We start from the raw sequence: 20959 nt of genomic DNA on the forward strand, positions 1-20959 counted from the left end.
GCAGCCGCAGCAGCAACGGCAACGGCCACTGCAGAATTCGTAGTTACTGCTGTCGCAGAAGAAGAGGATGACGAAGAAGTAGACGAGGCTGAAGAAGACGGGTCGCTTCTAGGTCTTCGTCGAGCATTTGGTGTAGAATTAAACGTAGGCGCCCATCCAGATTCCTCGACTCGTGTGGAATCCGTAACGGAAATACTTTTGGATCTCGCTCTCATATCTACGGAAGCCCTTCTAGGCGTCAATCTGAGAGATCCTTGTCTCGACACTGTTGTCGTTGTTTCCGATCTACCCATTTTGGGTGGCGTTCCCAATGACGACCCATCGCATCCTCCTTTGAATTCATCATCGATTTCCAATGTCCACGAAACTGAGTCACCTTTCTCCACCATAAACTTTACCATGGATTGCGAAGATTGCGGACCGTTCTTGTCGGGTGAGAGAGAATTTTCGACGTGCTCCGGGCCTAAAGAACGCGAAAGCCTAGGCGTCAAGTTCGCAAGAACGGTCACTACTTCGTTTTTTTGACGCAATCTCCATTGCAGTTCCTCGTTACGTTGTGCCAAACGCTTGTTCTGCTTGGATATTTGATGAATCGATTCATGCAGTACCTCGTTATCGTGAGATATTTGCCTCTCCACAGCCTCTTTACATTGAAGCTGTGCTTTTAAATCTTCGCATCTGGCCTCAAGAGTGTCTACACGTTGTTGCAAAGCTTCCTTGTCCTCGATCTCTCGTTTAATATTATCGAGATCCGATCTCAAAGAAGCGTTCTCTTGGCTTTTAATTTCTAGCACCGATCTTAAAGATTCGACTTCTGCTGTCAGCGCAGCCCCCTGATCGTGAACGACAGATCTCCTCTTAAACTCCGTTTCTCTTCGTATAAGTTCAGCTTCTTGTTCGGTTCGCAATTTCACGATTACGGCACGATGCTCCTTTGCGACCTCATTTAAAGAATCTCGCAATCTGACCTCGCACCTGCGCCTCTCCTCTTGTAGGGCTGCTTCCAAGGTAGCAATTTGTTCCGCATGTCGAGCTTCCACTAAAAAAATCGGATATAAATTTTTTTCTTAGTATGATTGACGTCATAGAAGATAAATTGAAAAACGGAAGAAAAACAAAGTTAGGAGACGAGAGAACGGATTAAGTCCGTCGAACGTGCCAACCTATAATTAACTACGATGAACGTTACGTGGGCACTAAATTGAGCGTTTGTGAAGTTCCTGCGTGTGTCCACTTTTGAAAATTCTATCTCTGAATTATTTAACACTACCCGAGGTGCGCGTAGGCACATCAGCCTCGCAGATTTTAATTAACAATTGCTCTACTTTAAGGCTCTACTATTCAGCACGACGTCAGGATCATTATGCTTGTTACCAAGAGAATATCATTATCATATGATGCATTGTGTCAGGCACAGAGTATGTAAAATATAAAATATACTTCACATATATGCTCTGTTTTAAAAAACAAAATTAATGGACGTTATCGTTGAAATAAAGATATTGCAATCAAAATGTAATAAAATCAGGGACATCAAATTTTAGAAACTGCGCGTTACAATATATACGCACAATGCATTGTATTGGTTTCTCACTTTCTCTAAGTAAAAGAAACACAAATAATTCTTGGCAAGACTTACGATCTTCACGAAGATGGTCCAAGGCTTTTCGATGATTCTCTCTCTCCGACTCTAATCTATCTTCAATGTCGAGGTTCCTAGCTGTTAATTTTTCGATTTCCGTACACGAAGATATCCATTCTTTTTTCATATTCTCATAATCTTTCTTTAGTTTTGGGGTAGAAAAGGCGTCCAACTGAACATTAGGTTGTAAAAGAGAATATAAGGTCAAATTGGATGAAATATGTTTAGACAGTAAAATAAGACATAATAAAAAATCAAAAGAAAGAGAAAACTACGTACCTCATAGGCCAAATATTGTATGGTGATAGAAAGGGCTTGTATAACTTGTTCTGCCGGTTTTAGGCAAAGTGCATCATAAGGTATGTCCGTTTGTGCTCCCTGATCTCGCGTCTCTAAAGACGCTCTTGTCACCACATAGCTATTATTGTGCTCCTTAGTTTCGCGATCTGCAACCAATGCCACCGGTCCCATCACCATTACGCTTCTTTGTTAAAATCGTAGCAGAAGTTATTTGTTATCCGTCAAACTGGTACACCACTTCGATTTGATAGATTTATTCCTTTGAGCTATTGATCGTACAATTCCTATCGCTTCTTAAGTAATTCCGTCGTTATCTATATGAATAATAGCTTTGACCACGCTCATTCTTCGACTTCGGACAACTCATCACGATGAAAGTTGAAGTAGATATCGTGGTAGATATAATACCGATACCTTATAAAATTGACTACGTCCAGACATTTTATACGAATAAATTTAGATGGTAGAATGAAGAAAGTTGTGCGGAAAGCTTGTTTTAGGAGAAAAAACCGTATATTCCAGTCTTGGAAAGTCGAGCTACCTGTTTTTCAGGATATTTCAGCTATTCGGCTTGACGTACTGACCCCGCAGATGCGGAGGTATTTTGGAGAAAACGCAATTATCGCTGTGACACGCGGAAAATTCACATGCACAGATCATTAAATCGTAACGACAATTTGGCCTGGCTACGTCATTTGAGCTTCATCCTCCCATTATTACTGATGTACGTGAAAGCACGCGGATACGTCCGTAGCCCCGCACCACCACAGCTTTGATTCTATTGAGCACCTTGGACCAAGCTAAAAAAAGTGCAGCTGGTAGATCGATCGAATTTAATCCAACAGTCAACCCCAGTGGAAAACGTTCAAGAGCACGGGCCAGTCAATGAAGACGCACTGGGTTAAGGTCAACTATACGATAGTCGTGCCGTGAACACGGAAAATCCAACAAGTTAATGGTACTTAATGATCTTCGTAATGGGAACAACCAAATCGCTCATTACCCGAGTTTTCCCGAAATTGATCGGCTTATTTTCGGCACAGGACTACGAAGTGTCGAATACTTGTCACTTTCACATTTGTTTATACATAGTTGTAAATATACACATATTGCCATTCAATCTATTTTTCTAACATCGTAACGTTTCTGCGATCCATCAACGTTCTTGGTTGAAAAAATATCTCAGATTACGTTACACTTTTTTCCAATAAAAAGTATGTGTTCTCCATTTATATGAATCGAGTCAATTTGCACAATGAGCTCTTTTTATTCGATTTACACCAGTGATTCAGCTGAAAAATGCAAGTGAACTCGATCACGTCGGAATCATTGAATAACAATAGTCGAGCAACAGACATGAGAGAAACCTAATCGGGATCGTCATTTGTAACGATTTGCTGGCCAAGTCCGCACTTCGACTGAATTAGCACGAGCCACAGGCTGCCTCGCGGAGCGATATATCCCTCCTTCCTTCTTGTCGACCACTCCTACCACCTTGAAATGAGGTGCAACCTCGAAGAATACGAAGACGATGGACACGCGGAAAGCTGTGTCTGGCCGGACACGCGCTCTACGCACTTCGTACGCACGACTTGAATATGACCCACAATATCTGAATATGTTTCCATAATTGCTTTAATGTGGCTCGTTTTCTTTCTATTTTGCAAAAGGGAATCCAAGAAGCGTAATTTACGCCATACCGCCTTACTAAGAAATTAACATACAGAATGCTGAGGAGTATCAGTAGCAACTACCTATTGGTTTATTTATCATTCAGTTGTTCAAGTTTATGGATCATGAAAACGAGGACGATTTAAAATTCCGTTTCAACGGTATAACTCGTTCTAGTAATAAGGAAAGGTGAGGTTGTAGAAGATGAAAATCGGTAGGTGAACGAGCGATGAATTATTACAAAACGTCGTGCTCCGAATAAATTCGCTTTTCCATTTGGAATTAGTTACCCTTACATGGTAGTAAGTTGCCGTATTCGTATGGAACGGAGATACCTTCATGTCTATGGATATAGTGATTCGAAGATAATGAATCGAATGATCGACGATCGATAGCTCTCTTCCGCTAAGAAGACTTTGCAAACAATTCTTAATTCTACTCACCATTATCTGTTTCGTCACATCGTAACGTGAATGTAATGATATATTAGAACTATATTTTGGCTGGTGGCAACAAAACACGTTTTTCTCTTAGTGTGGTACTCTTATTTTCGATTAACCAGATGCTAATAAAATTATGTATAAATTCACAACAAAACTTTCTTGAAAGTATAATACTTCATAATGCCCTTAAAAAAATCAGCGGATTGGACGAAACAATTTACTGAGATCTTAGGATTACTTATTTAGCCTTACTTAGATAAGCATTTCCCTAATTTATACTACTCATCGATATATTTTCCTGTGAGTGCTTCATAAATGATTAATAAAACAATAAATTAAAACGAAATGAAGTACAAGACCGTGACTCGTAGAAATTCAACTCGTAATTCAATGTTTTCTAGGACATGGACTGTCATTGATAATAATTTCTAATTCTAGTAATTTGTTCCACATAAGCGTACATGTCGAGTAAAAAAAACTGATCCACTGGAAGTAACAATTAATAACGAATCGAAGTCAGCGAAATCGAGGATGAAACATTGATAAGAAAATCATCTTGAAAGCAGAAATGCGACTCTCTCGAAACTATCACCGAAACTGCCGGTTTAAAGAATTACTTTCGCTCGACTATTCCTGGTCCTTACTTGCTCTGATACTTTATTCTCTGCCATTGCCCTGCGGGTTTTTCAGCACCTTCCAGCGAGGATAGGGAGTAGGATTTAGTCCCGAGGACTAGTGAAAGCTATGACTTTCTTCGAAACGACGAACAGTACAGAGTGATACGCACGTGTGCGTCCCCGTGCATGCGGAGAAACGGTCGTACGCACCGCAAAATGACCGTGGGACTTTTTTAGAAACTAGCTGCTGCCGGAGTAGCGCGGTCAATGAATTAGAAAGCACGACCTGCTGATGTTTCCTTACGGTGTTATCTTTTTCAGAAGACAACATCGAGAACAACGTTCTTTTCTACTCCATAAAAATCAATAATCTATTAAAACAAGTTGTTTAAAATGATTGAGGTGTCTGTTGTAAAGTTCAATATATATATATTACATGGATGGAGAACTTGGTAAACACAAAACAGTTACAAAAATAGTATAAAGAATTGTTTCCAAATATTTTGTGAAATTGTACCTTTTATCGATATCGTTGAATTATGTTGCTTCGCTGGGACAGTAGTTAATCTCCTGGTTATTGTCGGCTTTCGCGTGGCTGATGGGCTTTTCTCTAGAAACAGAATTCGCTATGTTAACGAGAGCATGGTACATACACATCGGTAGTGCCTTAAATGATGTGTTATCGAGTTTGCAAGTACCGTACGCTGTAAACCGTTTTACTGTCCGCGTCAGATACCATACGTGAGAGCGCAAGAAACACATTCACTCATGTAAGATAACTCGGACACGAAGTAATATTTTAAAATGATATTTACTGTAGTATATGGAGACCATGATTGCCATGATTCTCTGAGAGCACAATCTGAACGCCATCTGAACTGCTTATTCTATTCGAAATCGTTGTCTATTATAGCAAACTATATTCGGAAGTCGCGTTACCACTAAGAATTCCGATCACGAAGTTATATCACAAACATGTTGTTCACAAATCACGTTCCTCTAGTGTAATATTTCAGTGGTGTACACAAAACTCGTCAAACAATCAGACTGGGTGGCACGACAAAGTTTCCTGTCTAAAGCTGATGAAGGACTGCTAGGACATCAACAGTATTCGGTTGGGGAGTTAAACCGTTTAGACGGTTGGGGCAAGGGATGCATACCGTTACAATTCTAATATATCACAAACAAAGCGATCGTAGATTTATACTTGCGCCTAATTGCCGTCAAAGGCATACGATGAAACACGGAAATAAATCACGAAATTTAAAGATTTGGCACAAGTGCTGTCATAAACGTCCTAAGATAATTTTATTTTCATTAATTTTTCACTGCATAGAAAAGATCGTTAATAACGTATAAATAAGTCTAACGTATTATTATTTTTTTTATTGGTTTATAAGCTAAGGCAACTAAATAAGAAAATTTGAAAACTTGAAATTACCAAGAATTCGTAAGAATATCAATGTATAATACATCATCAACATTGATGATACAACGTATTGAGCGAATCGAACATGGCCACTTGCCAATGTTTTCAATGCTACGTCTGGATCAGAATAGATCTACCCTGATAGCCGAGTGTCGACATAACGCGTTGAACGCGTTTTTATATTTTTGCTCGTTAATACAAAGGATTAGAGAATGAGAGAATGTTGCATAGAAGCAGGCGTTCGAAAAAAAGCGTTCTCGTCACATTAACGTCTCCAACCGGAAGCACGCAGCGGTGCCCTCGACCTTTCGTTTCCTCCGTTCAATCAGTGAATAGCAGGCATTTATGTGTATACATATGTATATACGCACATATGCTGGACTACGATATGTGCAAACTCGTCTCACAATTTAGGGCGCGCAAACCGGACCCTCCATAACTCACCGAGATTGATAGGCGAAATTTCTACACAGTTCTTTTTCGTGTCGAAACTGTTGACACGATTCTGTTGATTACCACGACCGTTTGCTACCAGTCTTCTAGGTGGGTTTACCGATGTCGGTGATCTCTCTGAAAATACAAACGTAAAAGTGAATTTCTTCATTATCATATTAGCGATGGAATAATGATGGTTTCATCTTTCTCTGTTCTTGCGTGCCTATTTATAACAGGGAATTACGAAAACAAGTAGTTTCCATAACACGTAGGATTACGTGTCGGATAGTTCATCGACCGTGGAATTTTGTTTCGCTCGTCAGTCGTAGTTACTTTAATAACATTTTGCGCATCATCGGAATTCGTGCTTGACGAGGCAATATAGCGGGACGAGCCCGACACGAAGAGCTAAGTTTGAACCATGCTCGTCGATTAAACCAACGAGGAAAAGAAAACGTTTATTATGTATACCAGGCTGCACGTAGCCGTTGCCTACGAGCTTCTGCATATAACGGCCTATACGAGCTCTCGTGTGCATAATATCTCGAACCGATCTTACACATGAAAGAAACTAGCCGCGCAAATATTCAAGACACGCGTTTAAAATAATCAACGGCAGGTAATTAAGTAATATTTCCACACCAATCCTCAATGACGATATTAATTGCAGGTACAATCAAACGCGTCAACTATAAAATAATGCATTTTTATTTTCTCTAAGCGTATCCAGTAAACCATTACGATTCTATTTTAAGAATCGGAAAGTTTACCCTCTCTAATTGTTATTTTTTCGATATTATTTCACGATAATCCGTTCATTGAAACGAGCCACGATTATGTAATATTTTTGCATGTTTCTTATGCCTATGAAATATCATAAATCATTCGCGTTTCGCCAGTTACCGATGAACGAGTGTGATATAATGAGGCGAACTACTTTCTGAAAGATTCCTCAAAATAACAGTAATCGATGGCCAGGGTAAAAGAGAAATCACGCGACAAGGTGTGTAAGTAGGGTACCTTTGATCCTCGGCCGTAACGTTTTAGACTTGTTTAAGAGAAACCGTTCGATCCGTCTACCTTTTTGAATGCCTATGCAACACATCGGGAGTTAGTCTCGCTTGTACTCGCGTCGCTTCAACTTTCTAGCGTTAAATGAACCACGAAGGAAAAGACAGCTGGTGGATAGTCACGGACATCCTTTTTCCTTTCTTTTTATGGAACGCGATTAAACGATTGACTAGGAGGAGAAGAGGCTTGATGGCCTATTCGCATTTCCGTCGTGTAGATTAAAATCTGAACGCGATGAAAATCGTTTTAGAAGGTGAGTATACATCGGCGGTACCTTTTATTTATGACTATACCTCGCTTGAAACTGCCGAGTCGCATTTTCGCCGAATCTCTGACGAAATCCGTCCGAAGAGCTGGCCTACCCTTCGATCCTTGCTGTCCCATTTTCAAACCTCTACTTTCACCGTCGCTTCACCGTCATTTCATCCTCGACAAAATCATTATGTAGGACTGTGGCCAGGCAAATATGCGCCTTCACCCCGTCGTATCTTCCGAGGCCATGGCGAGGCTTGTTACTCGGGTGGATTCCGTGACGATAACTAAACACTGACATCGTGAACGTTCACGATTATCCGGCAGCATCCTCCAAGGTTATTCCAGAAAATGTTCAAATTGCAAAATTTCTTCTTTCTGGTCGCGGTTATGGTTGACACCAATTAGCACAATTCGCACAAGCAGCCTCACTTTCGCTCCATCGACGTTACTCTCGAAACGTTGCGCATGTTCTTTCGCACTCCCTCGAAGAATCCGATTCCTTCGTGAGAAATCACGCGGACGAAAGTACGATCGACAGGTTCGATCATGGATTGCGCGTTCCTTCGGCGACCTGAATCGCAGAGTGTAACGACTGTCTTTCACCGGCGCGATCGACGATGTCTACAACCATGTGGGTTTAACATCCGACTCTGGTGGCGATTGCGTAAGTGGTAGATCTGAACCGGGTGCGTACTGGTGGTCGTCGGCCTTGGGAACGCACGTGGTCGCCGGGTGCACCTGTCTAAAAGGGTGGGGACATACCGAGAGAACCACCGGCGTCGAGCGAAGGACGTGTACGCACAAGTATAAAGTGGCCAGTTGAAGAAAGGCAATGCCGGAAATAAACCACTAGTGCCGTTGACCTGTAAGCTCGATGTGAAGCTGCTAATGTACAACGAAGAGTTAGACCGAGAGACTAATCGCCTTGAATCCCTCTATTCTTGCGTATAGCTCAGTCCAAGTACAAACAGGAACGTAGCCAAAGATTCCTTCCGTAACGGTATCTTGCGAAACTTTCATTGGAGTGTCCCAGAGAGGGGATGGTAATATCCAATCTTAAAGCATTCAGTCTTGCGGCTCAGATTCCTCTGGCGATCGATGCGAAATGTGCCATAACATATTGTAGGCGTACACAGCAGGGTTGCTGATTCGAGATACCGTATTCTTATTGATATTCGCCCAGACTCAACGTTGTCTTCGATCGTTCTTTCTATATCGGGTGAGAAAAAACGCGAACACTCTTGTGACATGGGTAGAAAATCAGGTCACGTCGAGAGCGTTCGTGAATACGATTGACACATTATATGTATGTGTAGTACAGCTTTCGAAGGGTGTCGAATACACCCTATCGTAACACGAGAAACAAACAATGCAGAAACCAGGAGAAATTGTACAGAGATTAGCGCTTAGCTCGAAGCTCGAGGTTGTACGAGCACAACTTTGATGCACTTTGCACCGTCACCTTGCGGCATTCACTGACGACGATACACCGGCTGTTCGTTCTTGCGCTCGCTCCTGTTCTTTTTGTCGCACACACGTAGCCTCTACCGTATACCCCCGATAAAACTGCTGACCCGAATGGGGTACAGTATAGAGTAAGAGATCGTGAGAAAGGGGAATAGAGAGAACGAGAGTGAGAGAAGGACAGAAGACGCAGCAGCACCAGAAAACCAAAGGGGCGAAAGAGCGAGAAAGATGGAAGACCGGAAATACAACACGCGTGCATAAACAGCGTCCGAGCGAGCACGAGGTCCGCCGAGGACTGCCGACTGGATGCTGCTGCTGCGACTGCTCACGGCCTGTCTCGATCCAATGGAAGCGAAACTGTCCAGTGGCGCCGGAAGAGGGGCATCGGCGCCCTCGCTCTTTTTCCTATCTAAGTTTCGCGCGCCTAGGACGGGTCGATACAAAACACCCTCCTACGCCCTCTTTTACGACTACTCCCACCCTTCTTTGCGGAACGAACCACCTACGCGATATGTCTGCACCGGAAGGTTTCAGCGACGAATCAACGGCACACGTGTATTTAAACACCAAAATTGATCCATTCTGTCTCGACAGCTTCAAGGATATTTTGGCTTTGAATTAAAGCCGGTAGAGGGAATGAAATATTTGAAAATCTACCTTGCACCTGTGCTTTTCAATGTAAAATCTATTTTCTAGCCTTTAGTCGTCAAGATCGAATTTTTATGATTTTTGTTGTTCGTAGTGTATTCTTCTAGTCTATCATAACAAGGAACGAGTAATCTCTGTAGCTCAGACGATATTACCGATACGTTTTTATTGAAAAGATGCGCACTAAATTACTAGTTTGTATAAATGGGTGTTAAAATTTTTCAAACGGTAAAATATTTCTCATTTCAAGCTCTACTTTCTATATCGACATAAAGAAAAAGAATAGCATACTGAAGTGTTTTTAATATCATGCAAAACGGTTACTGGTTTTCTTGACCTTTGCGGTTCTGAGTTTTTTCTTTCTTTTTGTAAAATGGTATGCGGTCAAACATAATTCGATATCGCAAAATCAGCTGGTGTTATATTTATTCAAGCTCTACTGATCTACACAAGGTCTCGCTTCAGACTACTACTATTCCATAACCTACCTCACTATCAATCATACATTGAAATATATAAATTGAAATATACAAGTGAAGCAGTTACGAATAAAACGCTAATTAAAATTAAATTGCGGCACGTGTTACAGGCATTCTGTTAAACATTCAAGCATCATTAACACACACACATGAAGTGGTAGATATACTATATTTTAATTTAATTTGCAATCATTTAAAAATATATATTAATTTGACTTACTTGGTGCGTCTTTGTTAGGTCCGGTGCTGAGATCACTCAAGGAGCTACGAACGGAGCTTCTGGCAGTTTCTTCGATTGGCGATTTTATTTCTTGTCGGCCACGTATTCTCCTGATAATTTGTAACTTCTTATCAAGGCTATATCAATAGAAACTTTTAGAAACAAAGATCTCGACAATTAATATCTCACCTCTTATCCTTATTATTGTTATTATTTGCGTCACCAGATTTCTTTTGAGTTGATCCCGTAGAAGATGGTTGATTAAGGCTCTGGAGTACCCTTGATTTTACTTCCTTCCTGATCGACCTAGTCCTTTGTTCGCTTTTCCCAGCCTCGATTTTGCTCATAACTGCGTCCCATCGCCCACTCTTTCTAGCAGATCTCGGTAAACGTCGAGCTTCTTTCTCGGCTTCATCTTTCGGTCCAGACTCGATCATAGCCTTGATTTTCGAGACAACGTTCCTCTTAGGCATCTTGTATTTTTTTAATGGGACTGAATCAGCTTTGTTCTGCGTTTTCGATCTCATATTATCATTGCTTCTTTCCACTTCCATTATCGTAATATCGGTAGGATTCATCGAGCCGCTGGAGTCAGCCGATCCATCCAGAGGATTTACAGGAGCCTAAATATTATCCGTTAGGCGAGCTATATATACGAGCTATATATAAATATATACAAGCATATACCAAATAAACAAAATTATCGACTCGCCTGTAAATAATCCATAATAACATCCGCTTTGATTGGTGTCGGCTGGCTCCTCTGTGAGACCTCCGTATCAATGGTATCGGGAGTGCGATCCTCGTGTTCCACAACTGCCTCCTCCGGAACATGGAGTTCGTCCTGTCTTTTATCGAGATCCGAATAAATCCCACTCGAATCCATTTCTTCTCCTGTAAAACTCGGACATCTTCGACCACCAGGCGCGCAGAAGAGGGTACCGTCGATCACTTGAGCTTTCCTATCGCCACGTACGATTTCCTCATACGCGTCAGCATCACTTTCCGTGAAGAAATCCGAATCCGTCATCGGATCTTGCCTGCAAGGAGCAGGTAGATTCGGCGGTGGTGCGACGGATGGTGGATCAGCCCCACGACTCGCTGGCCTCGAGTTCTCACCGTCACCTTGATAACCAGCCTCGAGACTAGTGATACTCGTTACCGATGTAACGAAACTGATAGGAACAGTGCCCCTAACAGGCTCCGTTGGCTTAGGATCGAGCGGTAACTCTTCCGGAGATGGTGTTCTCTCGCTTGAAGCTTCTTCGGTCGGCTCAACATCCGCTGACGGCCTCGATGCAGATGCTCGCGTTAACGCCAATCTAGAGCCTGCTGATCCCGTAAGATTTTCGCAGGATGGTGTCCTGGAGCACTCTAGTGCAACTGTGAAGTCGGTCATTTGGTCGGGGGTCAATATGCCGAGGCTTTCGTCGTGTTCAAAGGAATTCTGCTTATTGAGCATCAAATAGTGTGGTGTATTTACTGCGTTATCATTATAATTGCCTAGGGACGTTTCCAAGAGGCAGCTCTCACCAGCGTCCTCAATCATATTCAACTGAGAATTTTCGAGCAAACTGTACAAATGATAATAAAGAAGTTTGTATTAAATGAAGAATAATAATTGACAAAAAGATACCATTTTGCTACATTTTTTTTTGATCGATGGAACAAAGGTTTTACTTTAAATAACCAGGTTTATGAGAAGGTTCATAAACGACTGTTAGGTAATTTTTCTAATACCTGACTCTAGTGAGTACTAGCGTTTTGCATTTAAAATTGAAATGCAATTAATTAAATGTTATGGTGTACCTGAAAAAGCTGCTCTTTTCTTCGGCAAAGTGAACCAACTGTTGCACGTCATCTTTGTCAATATCCCACACAGGTGATATCGTGAACGTCTTATGTCCCGAATCTGTTGATCAAGTAAGAAAATACGTAATAGCTAAATTTTCTCATTTAACTATTTCTGTCTTCTGTAAGTATGTAAATAATTACTGTCACCTTCGATCGACGGTGTAGACACAGCTCGCGTCCCGCACTTTGTTTTAGGAGCGCTGGTCTCGTCCTCGGCATCGACGAACGATAAACATCCCGGGAGTACCAATGAACGTCGATGTCCAGGTACAAGCGTCGGCGTACCAAGTACTCTCGATTTCGGGAAAAAAGACGGCCGTGCCGCGCGTGGAACTGGTATCCGACTTTCCCCGACGTTCTGCAATCACACAGACAAAATGATAAATTCGCGTGCGTAAACTAGGTTACCATAAAACTATTTCACGCATTCGTTTAGCCAGTCAACAGACATACATTCCACCGAGAGAGTTACAAATTCCTTCATTTATCCTCTAATTAGTTGAATCGTTCCATAGCCTGAAGCTTCAGTTAACTGAATATAGACAGACTTAATCGCATTGTAGTGATCGTCGCAATGACGTAGTAGGTTCACACTGGTGTCTTTAGACCGCGTCAAAGGTTAAGACGATATTCAATTACATTATTGGTAGGCAAAAGAATGTAAAAAATGCCTGATTTTTCAAGGTTAAGATAAATTCTTGATTCGAAGATGAAGACGAAGAGTCCGTTGCCCTTGGCCCATCTCCAAATAAAACCCTTCGTCCCGAGGTGAATCAGAAGTGTCTCTCTGGCAGTTGGCTAATTTAATTTTAGCCCTGGTCAACCACGTTACTTCTCTCTTGTAGCCACCTTTACCCAGTGCCTCCTGTTTCTCCTCATCTTCGTACGTAAGAACACGCGTAACACGTTCCCCTTTAGCCTGCTTAACGACCAACGAAAACATTACTCGGTGGTCGATTAGCTTTATCGTTCGACCGCGAATCCGCTCGTATAATATGTATCCGTCTATCTAGTATCGTGCAAACATTAAGCTGGCCGAAGCGTTTCTATCAAAGTTCGAATATCAGACACTTGGAGTATTTGTTCGTGATCCGACTGATAAAATCGACCACAAACAAGATTTAGTTATGCAGCTTTGTATCAGTCTAGAACGAAAAGCTACGTTAGCCTGTTACTAATAATAGTATTACCAATGGCTAGCTGAAAGTGAGGAACCGACTACCAGAGTAACAGAGTGCGTTCACCGACGATCCTTTTGAACGACGTCGTCGGCTGAGAACTGGGTTACAGCTCGCGAGTTTATTTACTACGAATCGGTTCTCGTCGATCCGAACACTGCGTGTAAATTCTTTTGCTGAAACGCTATTTTATTCTTCATATTCACATTCACATCGAACACTAATATTTCGTCCGATAACTTTTCACGCAAAAGCGATAAATTATTCAAGAATCATGCATTATTGCATTACACACACGTATACATACATATACACAGTATACATATATAGCTATCTACGTACAATATATGACGTACCCATCTTTTTCTAGTGGTTACAACACAACATCAATATTGCGACTCGGTAGTTTCTAAATCAATCGATATTCGCAAAACGCTTGTTATCGATCTAGGAAAATGTCAAGGCCAGACAGGGCAACGAGTAGATATCAAACAAGACGAATAGTATGTTAAATATTGCGCTGACTTTGTGACGGCGCGAAGAAAACGTGGCAAGAATCGGAATCAACGCGCGTACACGCGTTGACAAGCCGATGACGAGCAAAGGCCAGGCCCCGAGCATAACTTTATTCCATTAGGCCTTAATTTGTGTCAATTCGAGCCGCCTACCCGGTCGTTATCTCTTACCACGCGAGACGAAGCAACTGTGTTAATTAGGAGCACATTCGTTTAGATTTTCGTCGATCTAACGGAATCACAGCAAATCCTTGAAATCTCGCCGACAACACAATGCTATCATTCAACGGAGAAGAAGAAGGAAAAAAGGAGAAGAATAGGAAGCGGAAAAAGAAATATTCACACGATTTAACTAGCGGTCCAATTCGCTATTTGAAATCGTTACACTTTGCTTTGGCATAAATGTCATTTTTTCCGATCAGCGAAATCAGCATCGAGATGAAAAATGCCTGAAACGCTTTCTACGAACAGAAAGACTTTCTAAAAGGCCGCCGCGTTTAGAGTTATAAATTGCGACGCATTTGCGCATTCAGTTGTTTTTGCTTGCCGGATGTCGTCATTAATTCAAATTAAACAGCAAAAAAAGAAGAAGAAAAAAAGAAGGAAAAGAAACTGGGTGAGGAAATAAAAAAGTTGCTGCAGTTTTGTATAATTTCACTAGCCGGCAGGCACAAGTTGCGGATAGCGTTTGGCAACATTGGTCTACGATTTACTCGATACGTTGTGCGCGACCACGTAAGTGACAAGCACACGTGACGCGTGTTATGATTCCATAGTATGCTACATAATTCCGACTTGTCGTAATTTAAATAGAATTAATTACTGCACCTGTGCGAACTTCACTGTGCTCTCGACCGCGATCGTCTACGCCGACACGTTTATATTCCGTGTACACGTAACAGCTTTGATAAGATTATAAGTGAAGGTCCATTGGACCTGGCCACGTATCAAACACGGAAAAATACATGTTCATTGCCGCAATAACATTTACACAGGTATCGTCGAACAACGACCGAACATTGTAAAAGCAGAACACAATCGAAACACATCAGCATATGACCGTTACTTAGCGCATCTTTGCTTGCGTAATCACCGATCTTTGGAACACCGAATTCAACACGCGAACGAAACCACACAACAAAACTATCCCTCTCCGATTTCTATCCGTTTACCTATCCATACGAAACAAAACAAGAATAAAAGCGAGAACATGAAGAGTCACGCGAAAAGAGAAGCTCAACTCACGATCGCCTCAACGTTCCTCTTCACGGTTATTTGGTCGCCTCATAATTTGATTCGACGCCACTTTCCCTGGCTGCACAAAAACACTTCGGTTGGATAGTCCTCGCTAGAAGACTATTAATAAAGCCAACTTTCCGTGTACTGAGTCACGGGACGAGGATTCACCCCGTTCCAGTAATTCGTAAATACGACGCATTTGCGACGCGCATTTTATTACGTACGTATGCGAGACAATAAAACGGGGTCCCGTTACGGACGAGTTCAACTCGAGAACCGAAATTTCCCTCCGCAGGGAAACGCGGGAAAGTTTTCCAACTACGAAAGAGAAGCGACCGGATCGATAGCGACAGCACGATCGCGATGCGCCCGCCGCGTGTACGACAATGAAACGTTCCGGATTCGCTCGGTGATCCCCTGGTACTACCTATGCCACCACCGCGAGCATCCGCACACCGATACACAACCATACAACCAAACAGATAGATATACGCTATACACGCGTGCCCTCCTCATATACACCTTCACCACGCGAACGATGTGGACTGACACTCCGCAACAACGATTACTATTCTTCAGAAACACACGGTTTCTGCATTCACCGGCCCGTGAATCCGTATACGAGCACACACGGTGCCGATATACACGAAGACTGTACAGTGAACGTCATCAACCGAAGAACAAGGCTACGTTTAACTTGCGAGCTTGACTCCACGTTTTTTCCTACATACGATCGTAATTAGCGGTACGTTCTCATAGAATTCATTCTATCGAGGTTGAAGTAAACTTTGATCTATCTGTCGATAAGTGCAAGTGCAGGTATAAAAAGAGAAAATGAAAAGTTCTTATTCGTAGGAATCGAGGATCGCTATTGAAAATGTTTCTACGTTCCCTTTTTCATCTTTTCTTTTTCCTCGTGTGGAAGAATATAGCGTAGGAAAGCAGAGAACGAGATAAACGTAAGAGACAACTTTCACCGACGATTATCTACACTGTACGCACGATAAAATCGAGTCGCTGATACTTGATAAGCCTAACAAGTGAAGTTACGTGTTATATGCATAATCATAGGTTACAGAGAGGCATTGTAAGATGTAAAAACCGCTCAAACGTGGAGGCATTAATGAATAGTAGTTATTTCACGGGAAACGTATCGACGCGATACAACACTATGTTAAACGTCCGGAAGAAAATCAACCTTCGATCGGCCGGAATACACCGAACACGACACGTTTCGCAAGCCTGGAATTTCACAATGCTCTATAGTACAAATGTTTTACATGCCGGCGAACGGTCCCTTTGTATCTGACATGTTTATCGATTTTAGGATCGAATTCGTTCTATAGCTACACGACCGGTCCTCGTCGACCTTTATATACATCCGTTCCTACTTCCCGCCGTATAAAAATCCCCGAGGACCTTGAAAGGCCTCTCCCTAACCTCGACATGCCGACTGGCCAAGTCGGCACATTTTCATGCAATGCCGCATATACGCGAGAAATTTGCGTCTAGCTAAATGATTCTCTTTTTCACAAAAATACTTGCAGTATCATACAGTCTTTCGTTTCGGTTACATCACAAACGATATCGTAACGAAATGTCTGGTAAATACATTGCGGAAGTTCATGCATTTATGGAAGATTTAAACGTGCAAAAATGTACAATGTGAGGTACTCGTTATAATATTTAGAGAGTGAAACAAATTTCTATTTTGATTCTATTAACAAATAATCGTTTACATAATAATTCTCAATTATGCCTAAAAAATAATTCACGTTGTAAATGTCCTTTGAAAAGTATTGGTGTGCCATTAAGATTTATTGTACGCGTTACTTATGTACCTTTACAACACGTGAAAGAATTATCAACGGCGATGAAACGGTTGAAATAAAAAACGTTTCGACGATCATTATCGGTTCACCTACCCTGATATCATCTATGAGCGTTCGCTCTTCTAGACGGAAATATAATACAGTTGACCGCAATTCACTGCGTTTTCGTGCCAACTATTATATATACACACAGGTCCACTCGAAAGCGCTAAATGCAGTTGTCTAACAAATTTGTGGATGCATCGCCCACATTCACGAGATTCAGTTCGTGCGACTTTTGTACGGATGCAGTCTCGATATAACTGCCTAATTTGCAGTCGGTGCACGTTAGAAAAAGTCTATTTGCACATGTACCGGTTCGTATAAACGAGCACGTCTCCAAAGGACCGTTAAACACGGTGAAAATTTTATGAAGAAAGCACCTGGTCGTATAATGGGTCAGTCAGTAAACACCGCTTTTACAACCAGTTCGCGTGTCTTTTCTCTTCTATCTATGCATCTGACATGTTTGATGATAGTTACATGACTTCCAATGATTGACGCGAATGATTATGGCGTTCGATTGATGATGCAAAATAAATCATCCTGAATATTGCGAAATATTAAGTACAAGTATATTATATTGCACGATGAATTTATAAATTTATTCTAATCATCGAAAATAATCATTGAATACTATTCCAAACTTCTTACATATATTTCACTTAAATCTCTTAGTTTTTTCCTCTTACAACGTGCATGATCTTTTTACAATGTTTCCAGTTCAACATGCTATAAGAATCAACTCGGTGTTGACTATACGGGGCACGTATGCACTGTTCATCGATCACAAAAATTCATGACATAGCTTATATGAACGTCCGTGCATTGTATAAACGTAACATGGAGATATATATTCTGCATTGTGTCGAAACTGATGGCATCGAATAAAAAAGAAGAAAACATAATGATAGTCGGAGCTCAAGCATTAGCCGATGTTATGGAATCAAGATAATCCTGCTCTATTCGTTTGTAAATGGGTTACTGCTAAGAAATTTCTTCAATGCACAAATAAATGTTTATATCAGATCGTCACGGTTTCCGCACTACTGCGAATAAATAACTGTTTACGGTTCTTACCATTTTGTACTTAACTAACAATAAAACTCTTTTTCTAGAATTAGTACATTTTTTTACAATTAAACCTGTTTTTATACATTGTACATACATAAACACACATGTATATATAGCGCGACACTTGAATCTATTGATAAATCAGTATCCGGATACTGTTAATTGAATAAAATTAACTGTCCATTAGCCCCACGTGTATCTGAAGTAGGTACTGTATTTATAGTATGCGTCGAATAATACATCAAATGTTTATATATGAATAAAAAATTTAATTAACAGTAAAAAATTGTTAACGAAGATATATATAATAATTAAAGTAATCATGCAAATATTTTCACTATTATCGCCATATCAGTAGCCCTTCCCTCATACTCCAACAGCAATGTCGACTATGTGCCCGCAGTCCGGCTGATCATGACGGCGCCAAACTACTTTTTCTGCCGAGATAGACCATGACTACTGTGCATAGTCGATACATCGCAAAACGTACTGATAGCATTTTAATTCAGAAATGAATAAAGTCACTCGCTCACTCGCTCGAAGAGGTATAATTGCCAATTGAATTGGTTATCCTACCGGAAACGATCTTCTCTAAGAATCAGCAACAGTTGTTGACAGATTAGCAATAGCACGTTCTTAGTGCAAAGTCTTAAGTATAAATCAATTAAAACTAGGTAAAACACATACAATTACTAGAAATATATAATACACCATACTTGAGTGACACAATAAATTATTTTAATCCTTTATTTTGACCAAAACTCACCTTAGCCATCGTGTCGTGGGTGGGTCCTAAAGATTGTTCGAATCCGAAAAAATCTGATTCCGGCTCCGGATATGGCTGGTACTTTTCGTTGACATAAGTCTTGTTCTGCAAAACAGCAGTAAATGCAGGGGTCGCATTCCTAATCGTTTCTTTTTTTCACGCGACTCTCCTTTTCGATCGCACCCGTGTACAAGTTTTCGTAGCGACACGTCGATTGCTTGCGAGTGCCTTCACGCAGCGACGCTCCCGACGCCGGCGTCGCCGAGAACGACGTTATTGATCGGCGCCGTGCGGAGGCGTCGCTACCCGCGAAATGGAGAAGGGGATGGAATTACCGGTGACGGAGATAGTACTCGAGTTAACGGTGGCTCCGATGGAGATGGAAATGACAACTGAAGCGCCACCGTCGAAAATCATTTTGCGATTGTTGTAGACTCTTTTAATTCTCTCCCCCTCCCCCACCCCTTTACCATACCAAAACTGGACCGGGCATATTTTTGGCAAAACAGAAAAATGTATGAGAAAAATGTGAAATTTATGATAATTATAGAAAAACTGCTAACGATGAAAAAATAAAGGATAATTACACATTTTAACCTTTTTCCAATTTTACAACCTTCAATAGATGAATCGCTGTGCACTTTTCCGAATAAAATGATACGTATTATTATTACATTATAAACATTCAAATGTGTTCAAATAATGATTAAAGAGAAAAGGATACTTAAGACGCACTATTTTTTACTTACGTTTTTCAATTTATTTCAAAAATTGAATGTATGGAAGATAATCTAACCATAGCATACGATAAAGCAGACATTTCTGTTAAGAAAAGCAGCAAGGAAAACTAGAGAATCATGTTTTGATTCCGATGTAAAAATGAAAAAGTTTGACGGAACATGCAGCGGCGGCACTGGTACTCAATGCCGACAGGTAACAGTCGCACACGTTTAGTGGTTTCGTTATGCCGAGCAGCAGGTAAGGCAACTACCAACATTGAGTACCACTATCGCTGCCGCGTGTTTTGTTAAACTGTTTCGCTTTTATATTGGAAACAGTACATAGTTCTTTTTCATGTTTTCCTTAGCAGAAATGTCTGCTTTATCACGTGCTATTTTTAGATTTTCTACTAGACCATTCATTTTTTAAATAAATTAAGAAATATAAGTAAAAATAGTGCGTTTTATATGTCCTTTCTACTTTGATCATAATTTAAACATAATTAAATATTTATAATGTAATAATAATATATATCATTTTATTTAGGGGAGTCCACAGAATCTATTTTGCCCAACAACAACTCGATATATGCTACTTTAAAAGCACAAAACATCTCCAAAGTCGAAAATGTACAATTTTTTTTTCAAAATTGTTGTTTTCGAAAATAGTGGATTCTGAAAAAAACGATTTGCAAATTCATGTTTAGCTCATAAAAATCTACAAGAGTTGCCTAGTGGAGGTTGCAGAATTAGATCGTGCTAAACAACATTATCAATAATTTAATGACCTTTCCTCTCAAATATGCTACCCCATTCGCATTTGCAGAATGAATACTACATATTTATACATACACATGATTAAAAAATACATACTTCTAATGACAAACAAGCGTAAAATTATATTTCGCAAGCTTACCAGATTAAAGTCATCCATTTGGGTTATTTGTCTTAAACTGGTTGCCTTAATTCAAATAATAGGTTAATACGAGAGTACTGAAATAGAAAATACATAACAATATCCGTTAATACTTTCGAACTATTCTTCCTACGAAAAACAGCGAATCGG

General features: G+C 40.8%; 1 protein-coding gene and 1 long non-coding RNA gene across 6 annotated transcripts in view; one reads left to right on the forward strand and one right to left on the reverse strand.

The window, feature by feature from the left end:
- Positions 1-19450, reverse strand: part of LOC100742071 — a 22304-nt gene extending 2854 nt beyond the window's left edge. Inside the window, exons 1-11 of one of the 5 annotated variants that reach the window (XM_033322686.1) lie at positions 19175-19450; positions 12679-12889; positions 12487-12589; positions 11390-12251; positions 10867-11300; positions 10678-10787; positions 6547-6672; positions 5191-5283; positions 1922-2088; positions 1640-1814; positions 1-1039 (exon numbers count right to left, since the gene is read on the reverse strand). In XM_033322686.1, the coding sequence (XP_033178577.1) occupies positions 1-1039; positions 1640-1814; positions 1922-2088; positions 5191-5283; positions 6547-6672; positions 10678-10787; positions 10867-11300; positions 11390-12251; positions 12487-12589; positions 12679-12889; positions 19175-19183 (3329 nt within the window). In that variant the 5' untranslated portion in view covers positions 19184-19450. Of the gene's footprint in view, positions 1040-1639; positions 1815-1921; positions 2089-5190; positions 5284-6546; positions 6673-10677; positions 10788-10866; positions 11301-11389; positions 12252-12486; positions 12590-12678; positions 12890-13721; positions 13866-14065; positions 14254-15469; positions 15827-19174 lie in introns of those variants that run through there. The other 4 variants (XM_033322685.1, XM_024370006.2, XM_033322687.1 and 1 more) reach the window with 4 other exon arrangements.
- LOC117152102 lies at positions 15979-18215 on the forward strand. The gene is made up of 2 exons (XR_004462351.1): positions 15979-16208; positions 18058-18215. It is a non-coding gene; the product is annotated as an uncharacterized LOC117152102 (long non-coding RNA).
- Positions 19451-20959: the final 1509 nt, after the last annotated feature.

The sequence above is a fragment of the Bombus impatiens genome, unplaced genomic scaffold (assembly GCF_000188095.3).
Source record: "Bombus impatiens unplaced genomic scaffold, BIMP_2.2 scf_0664, whole genome shotgun sequence".
Taxonomy (NCBI): Eukaryota; Metazoa; Arthropoda; class Insecta; order Hymenoptera; family Apidae; genus Bombus; species Bombus impatiens.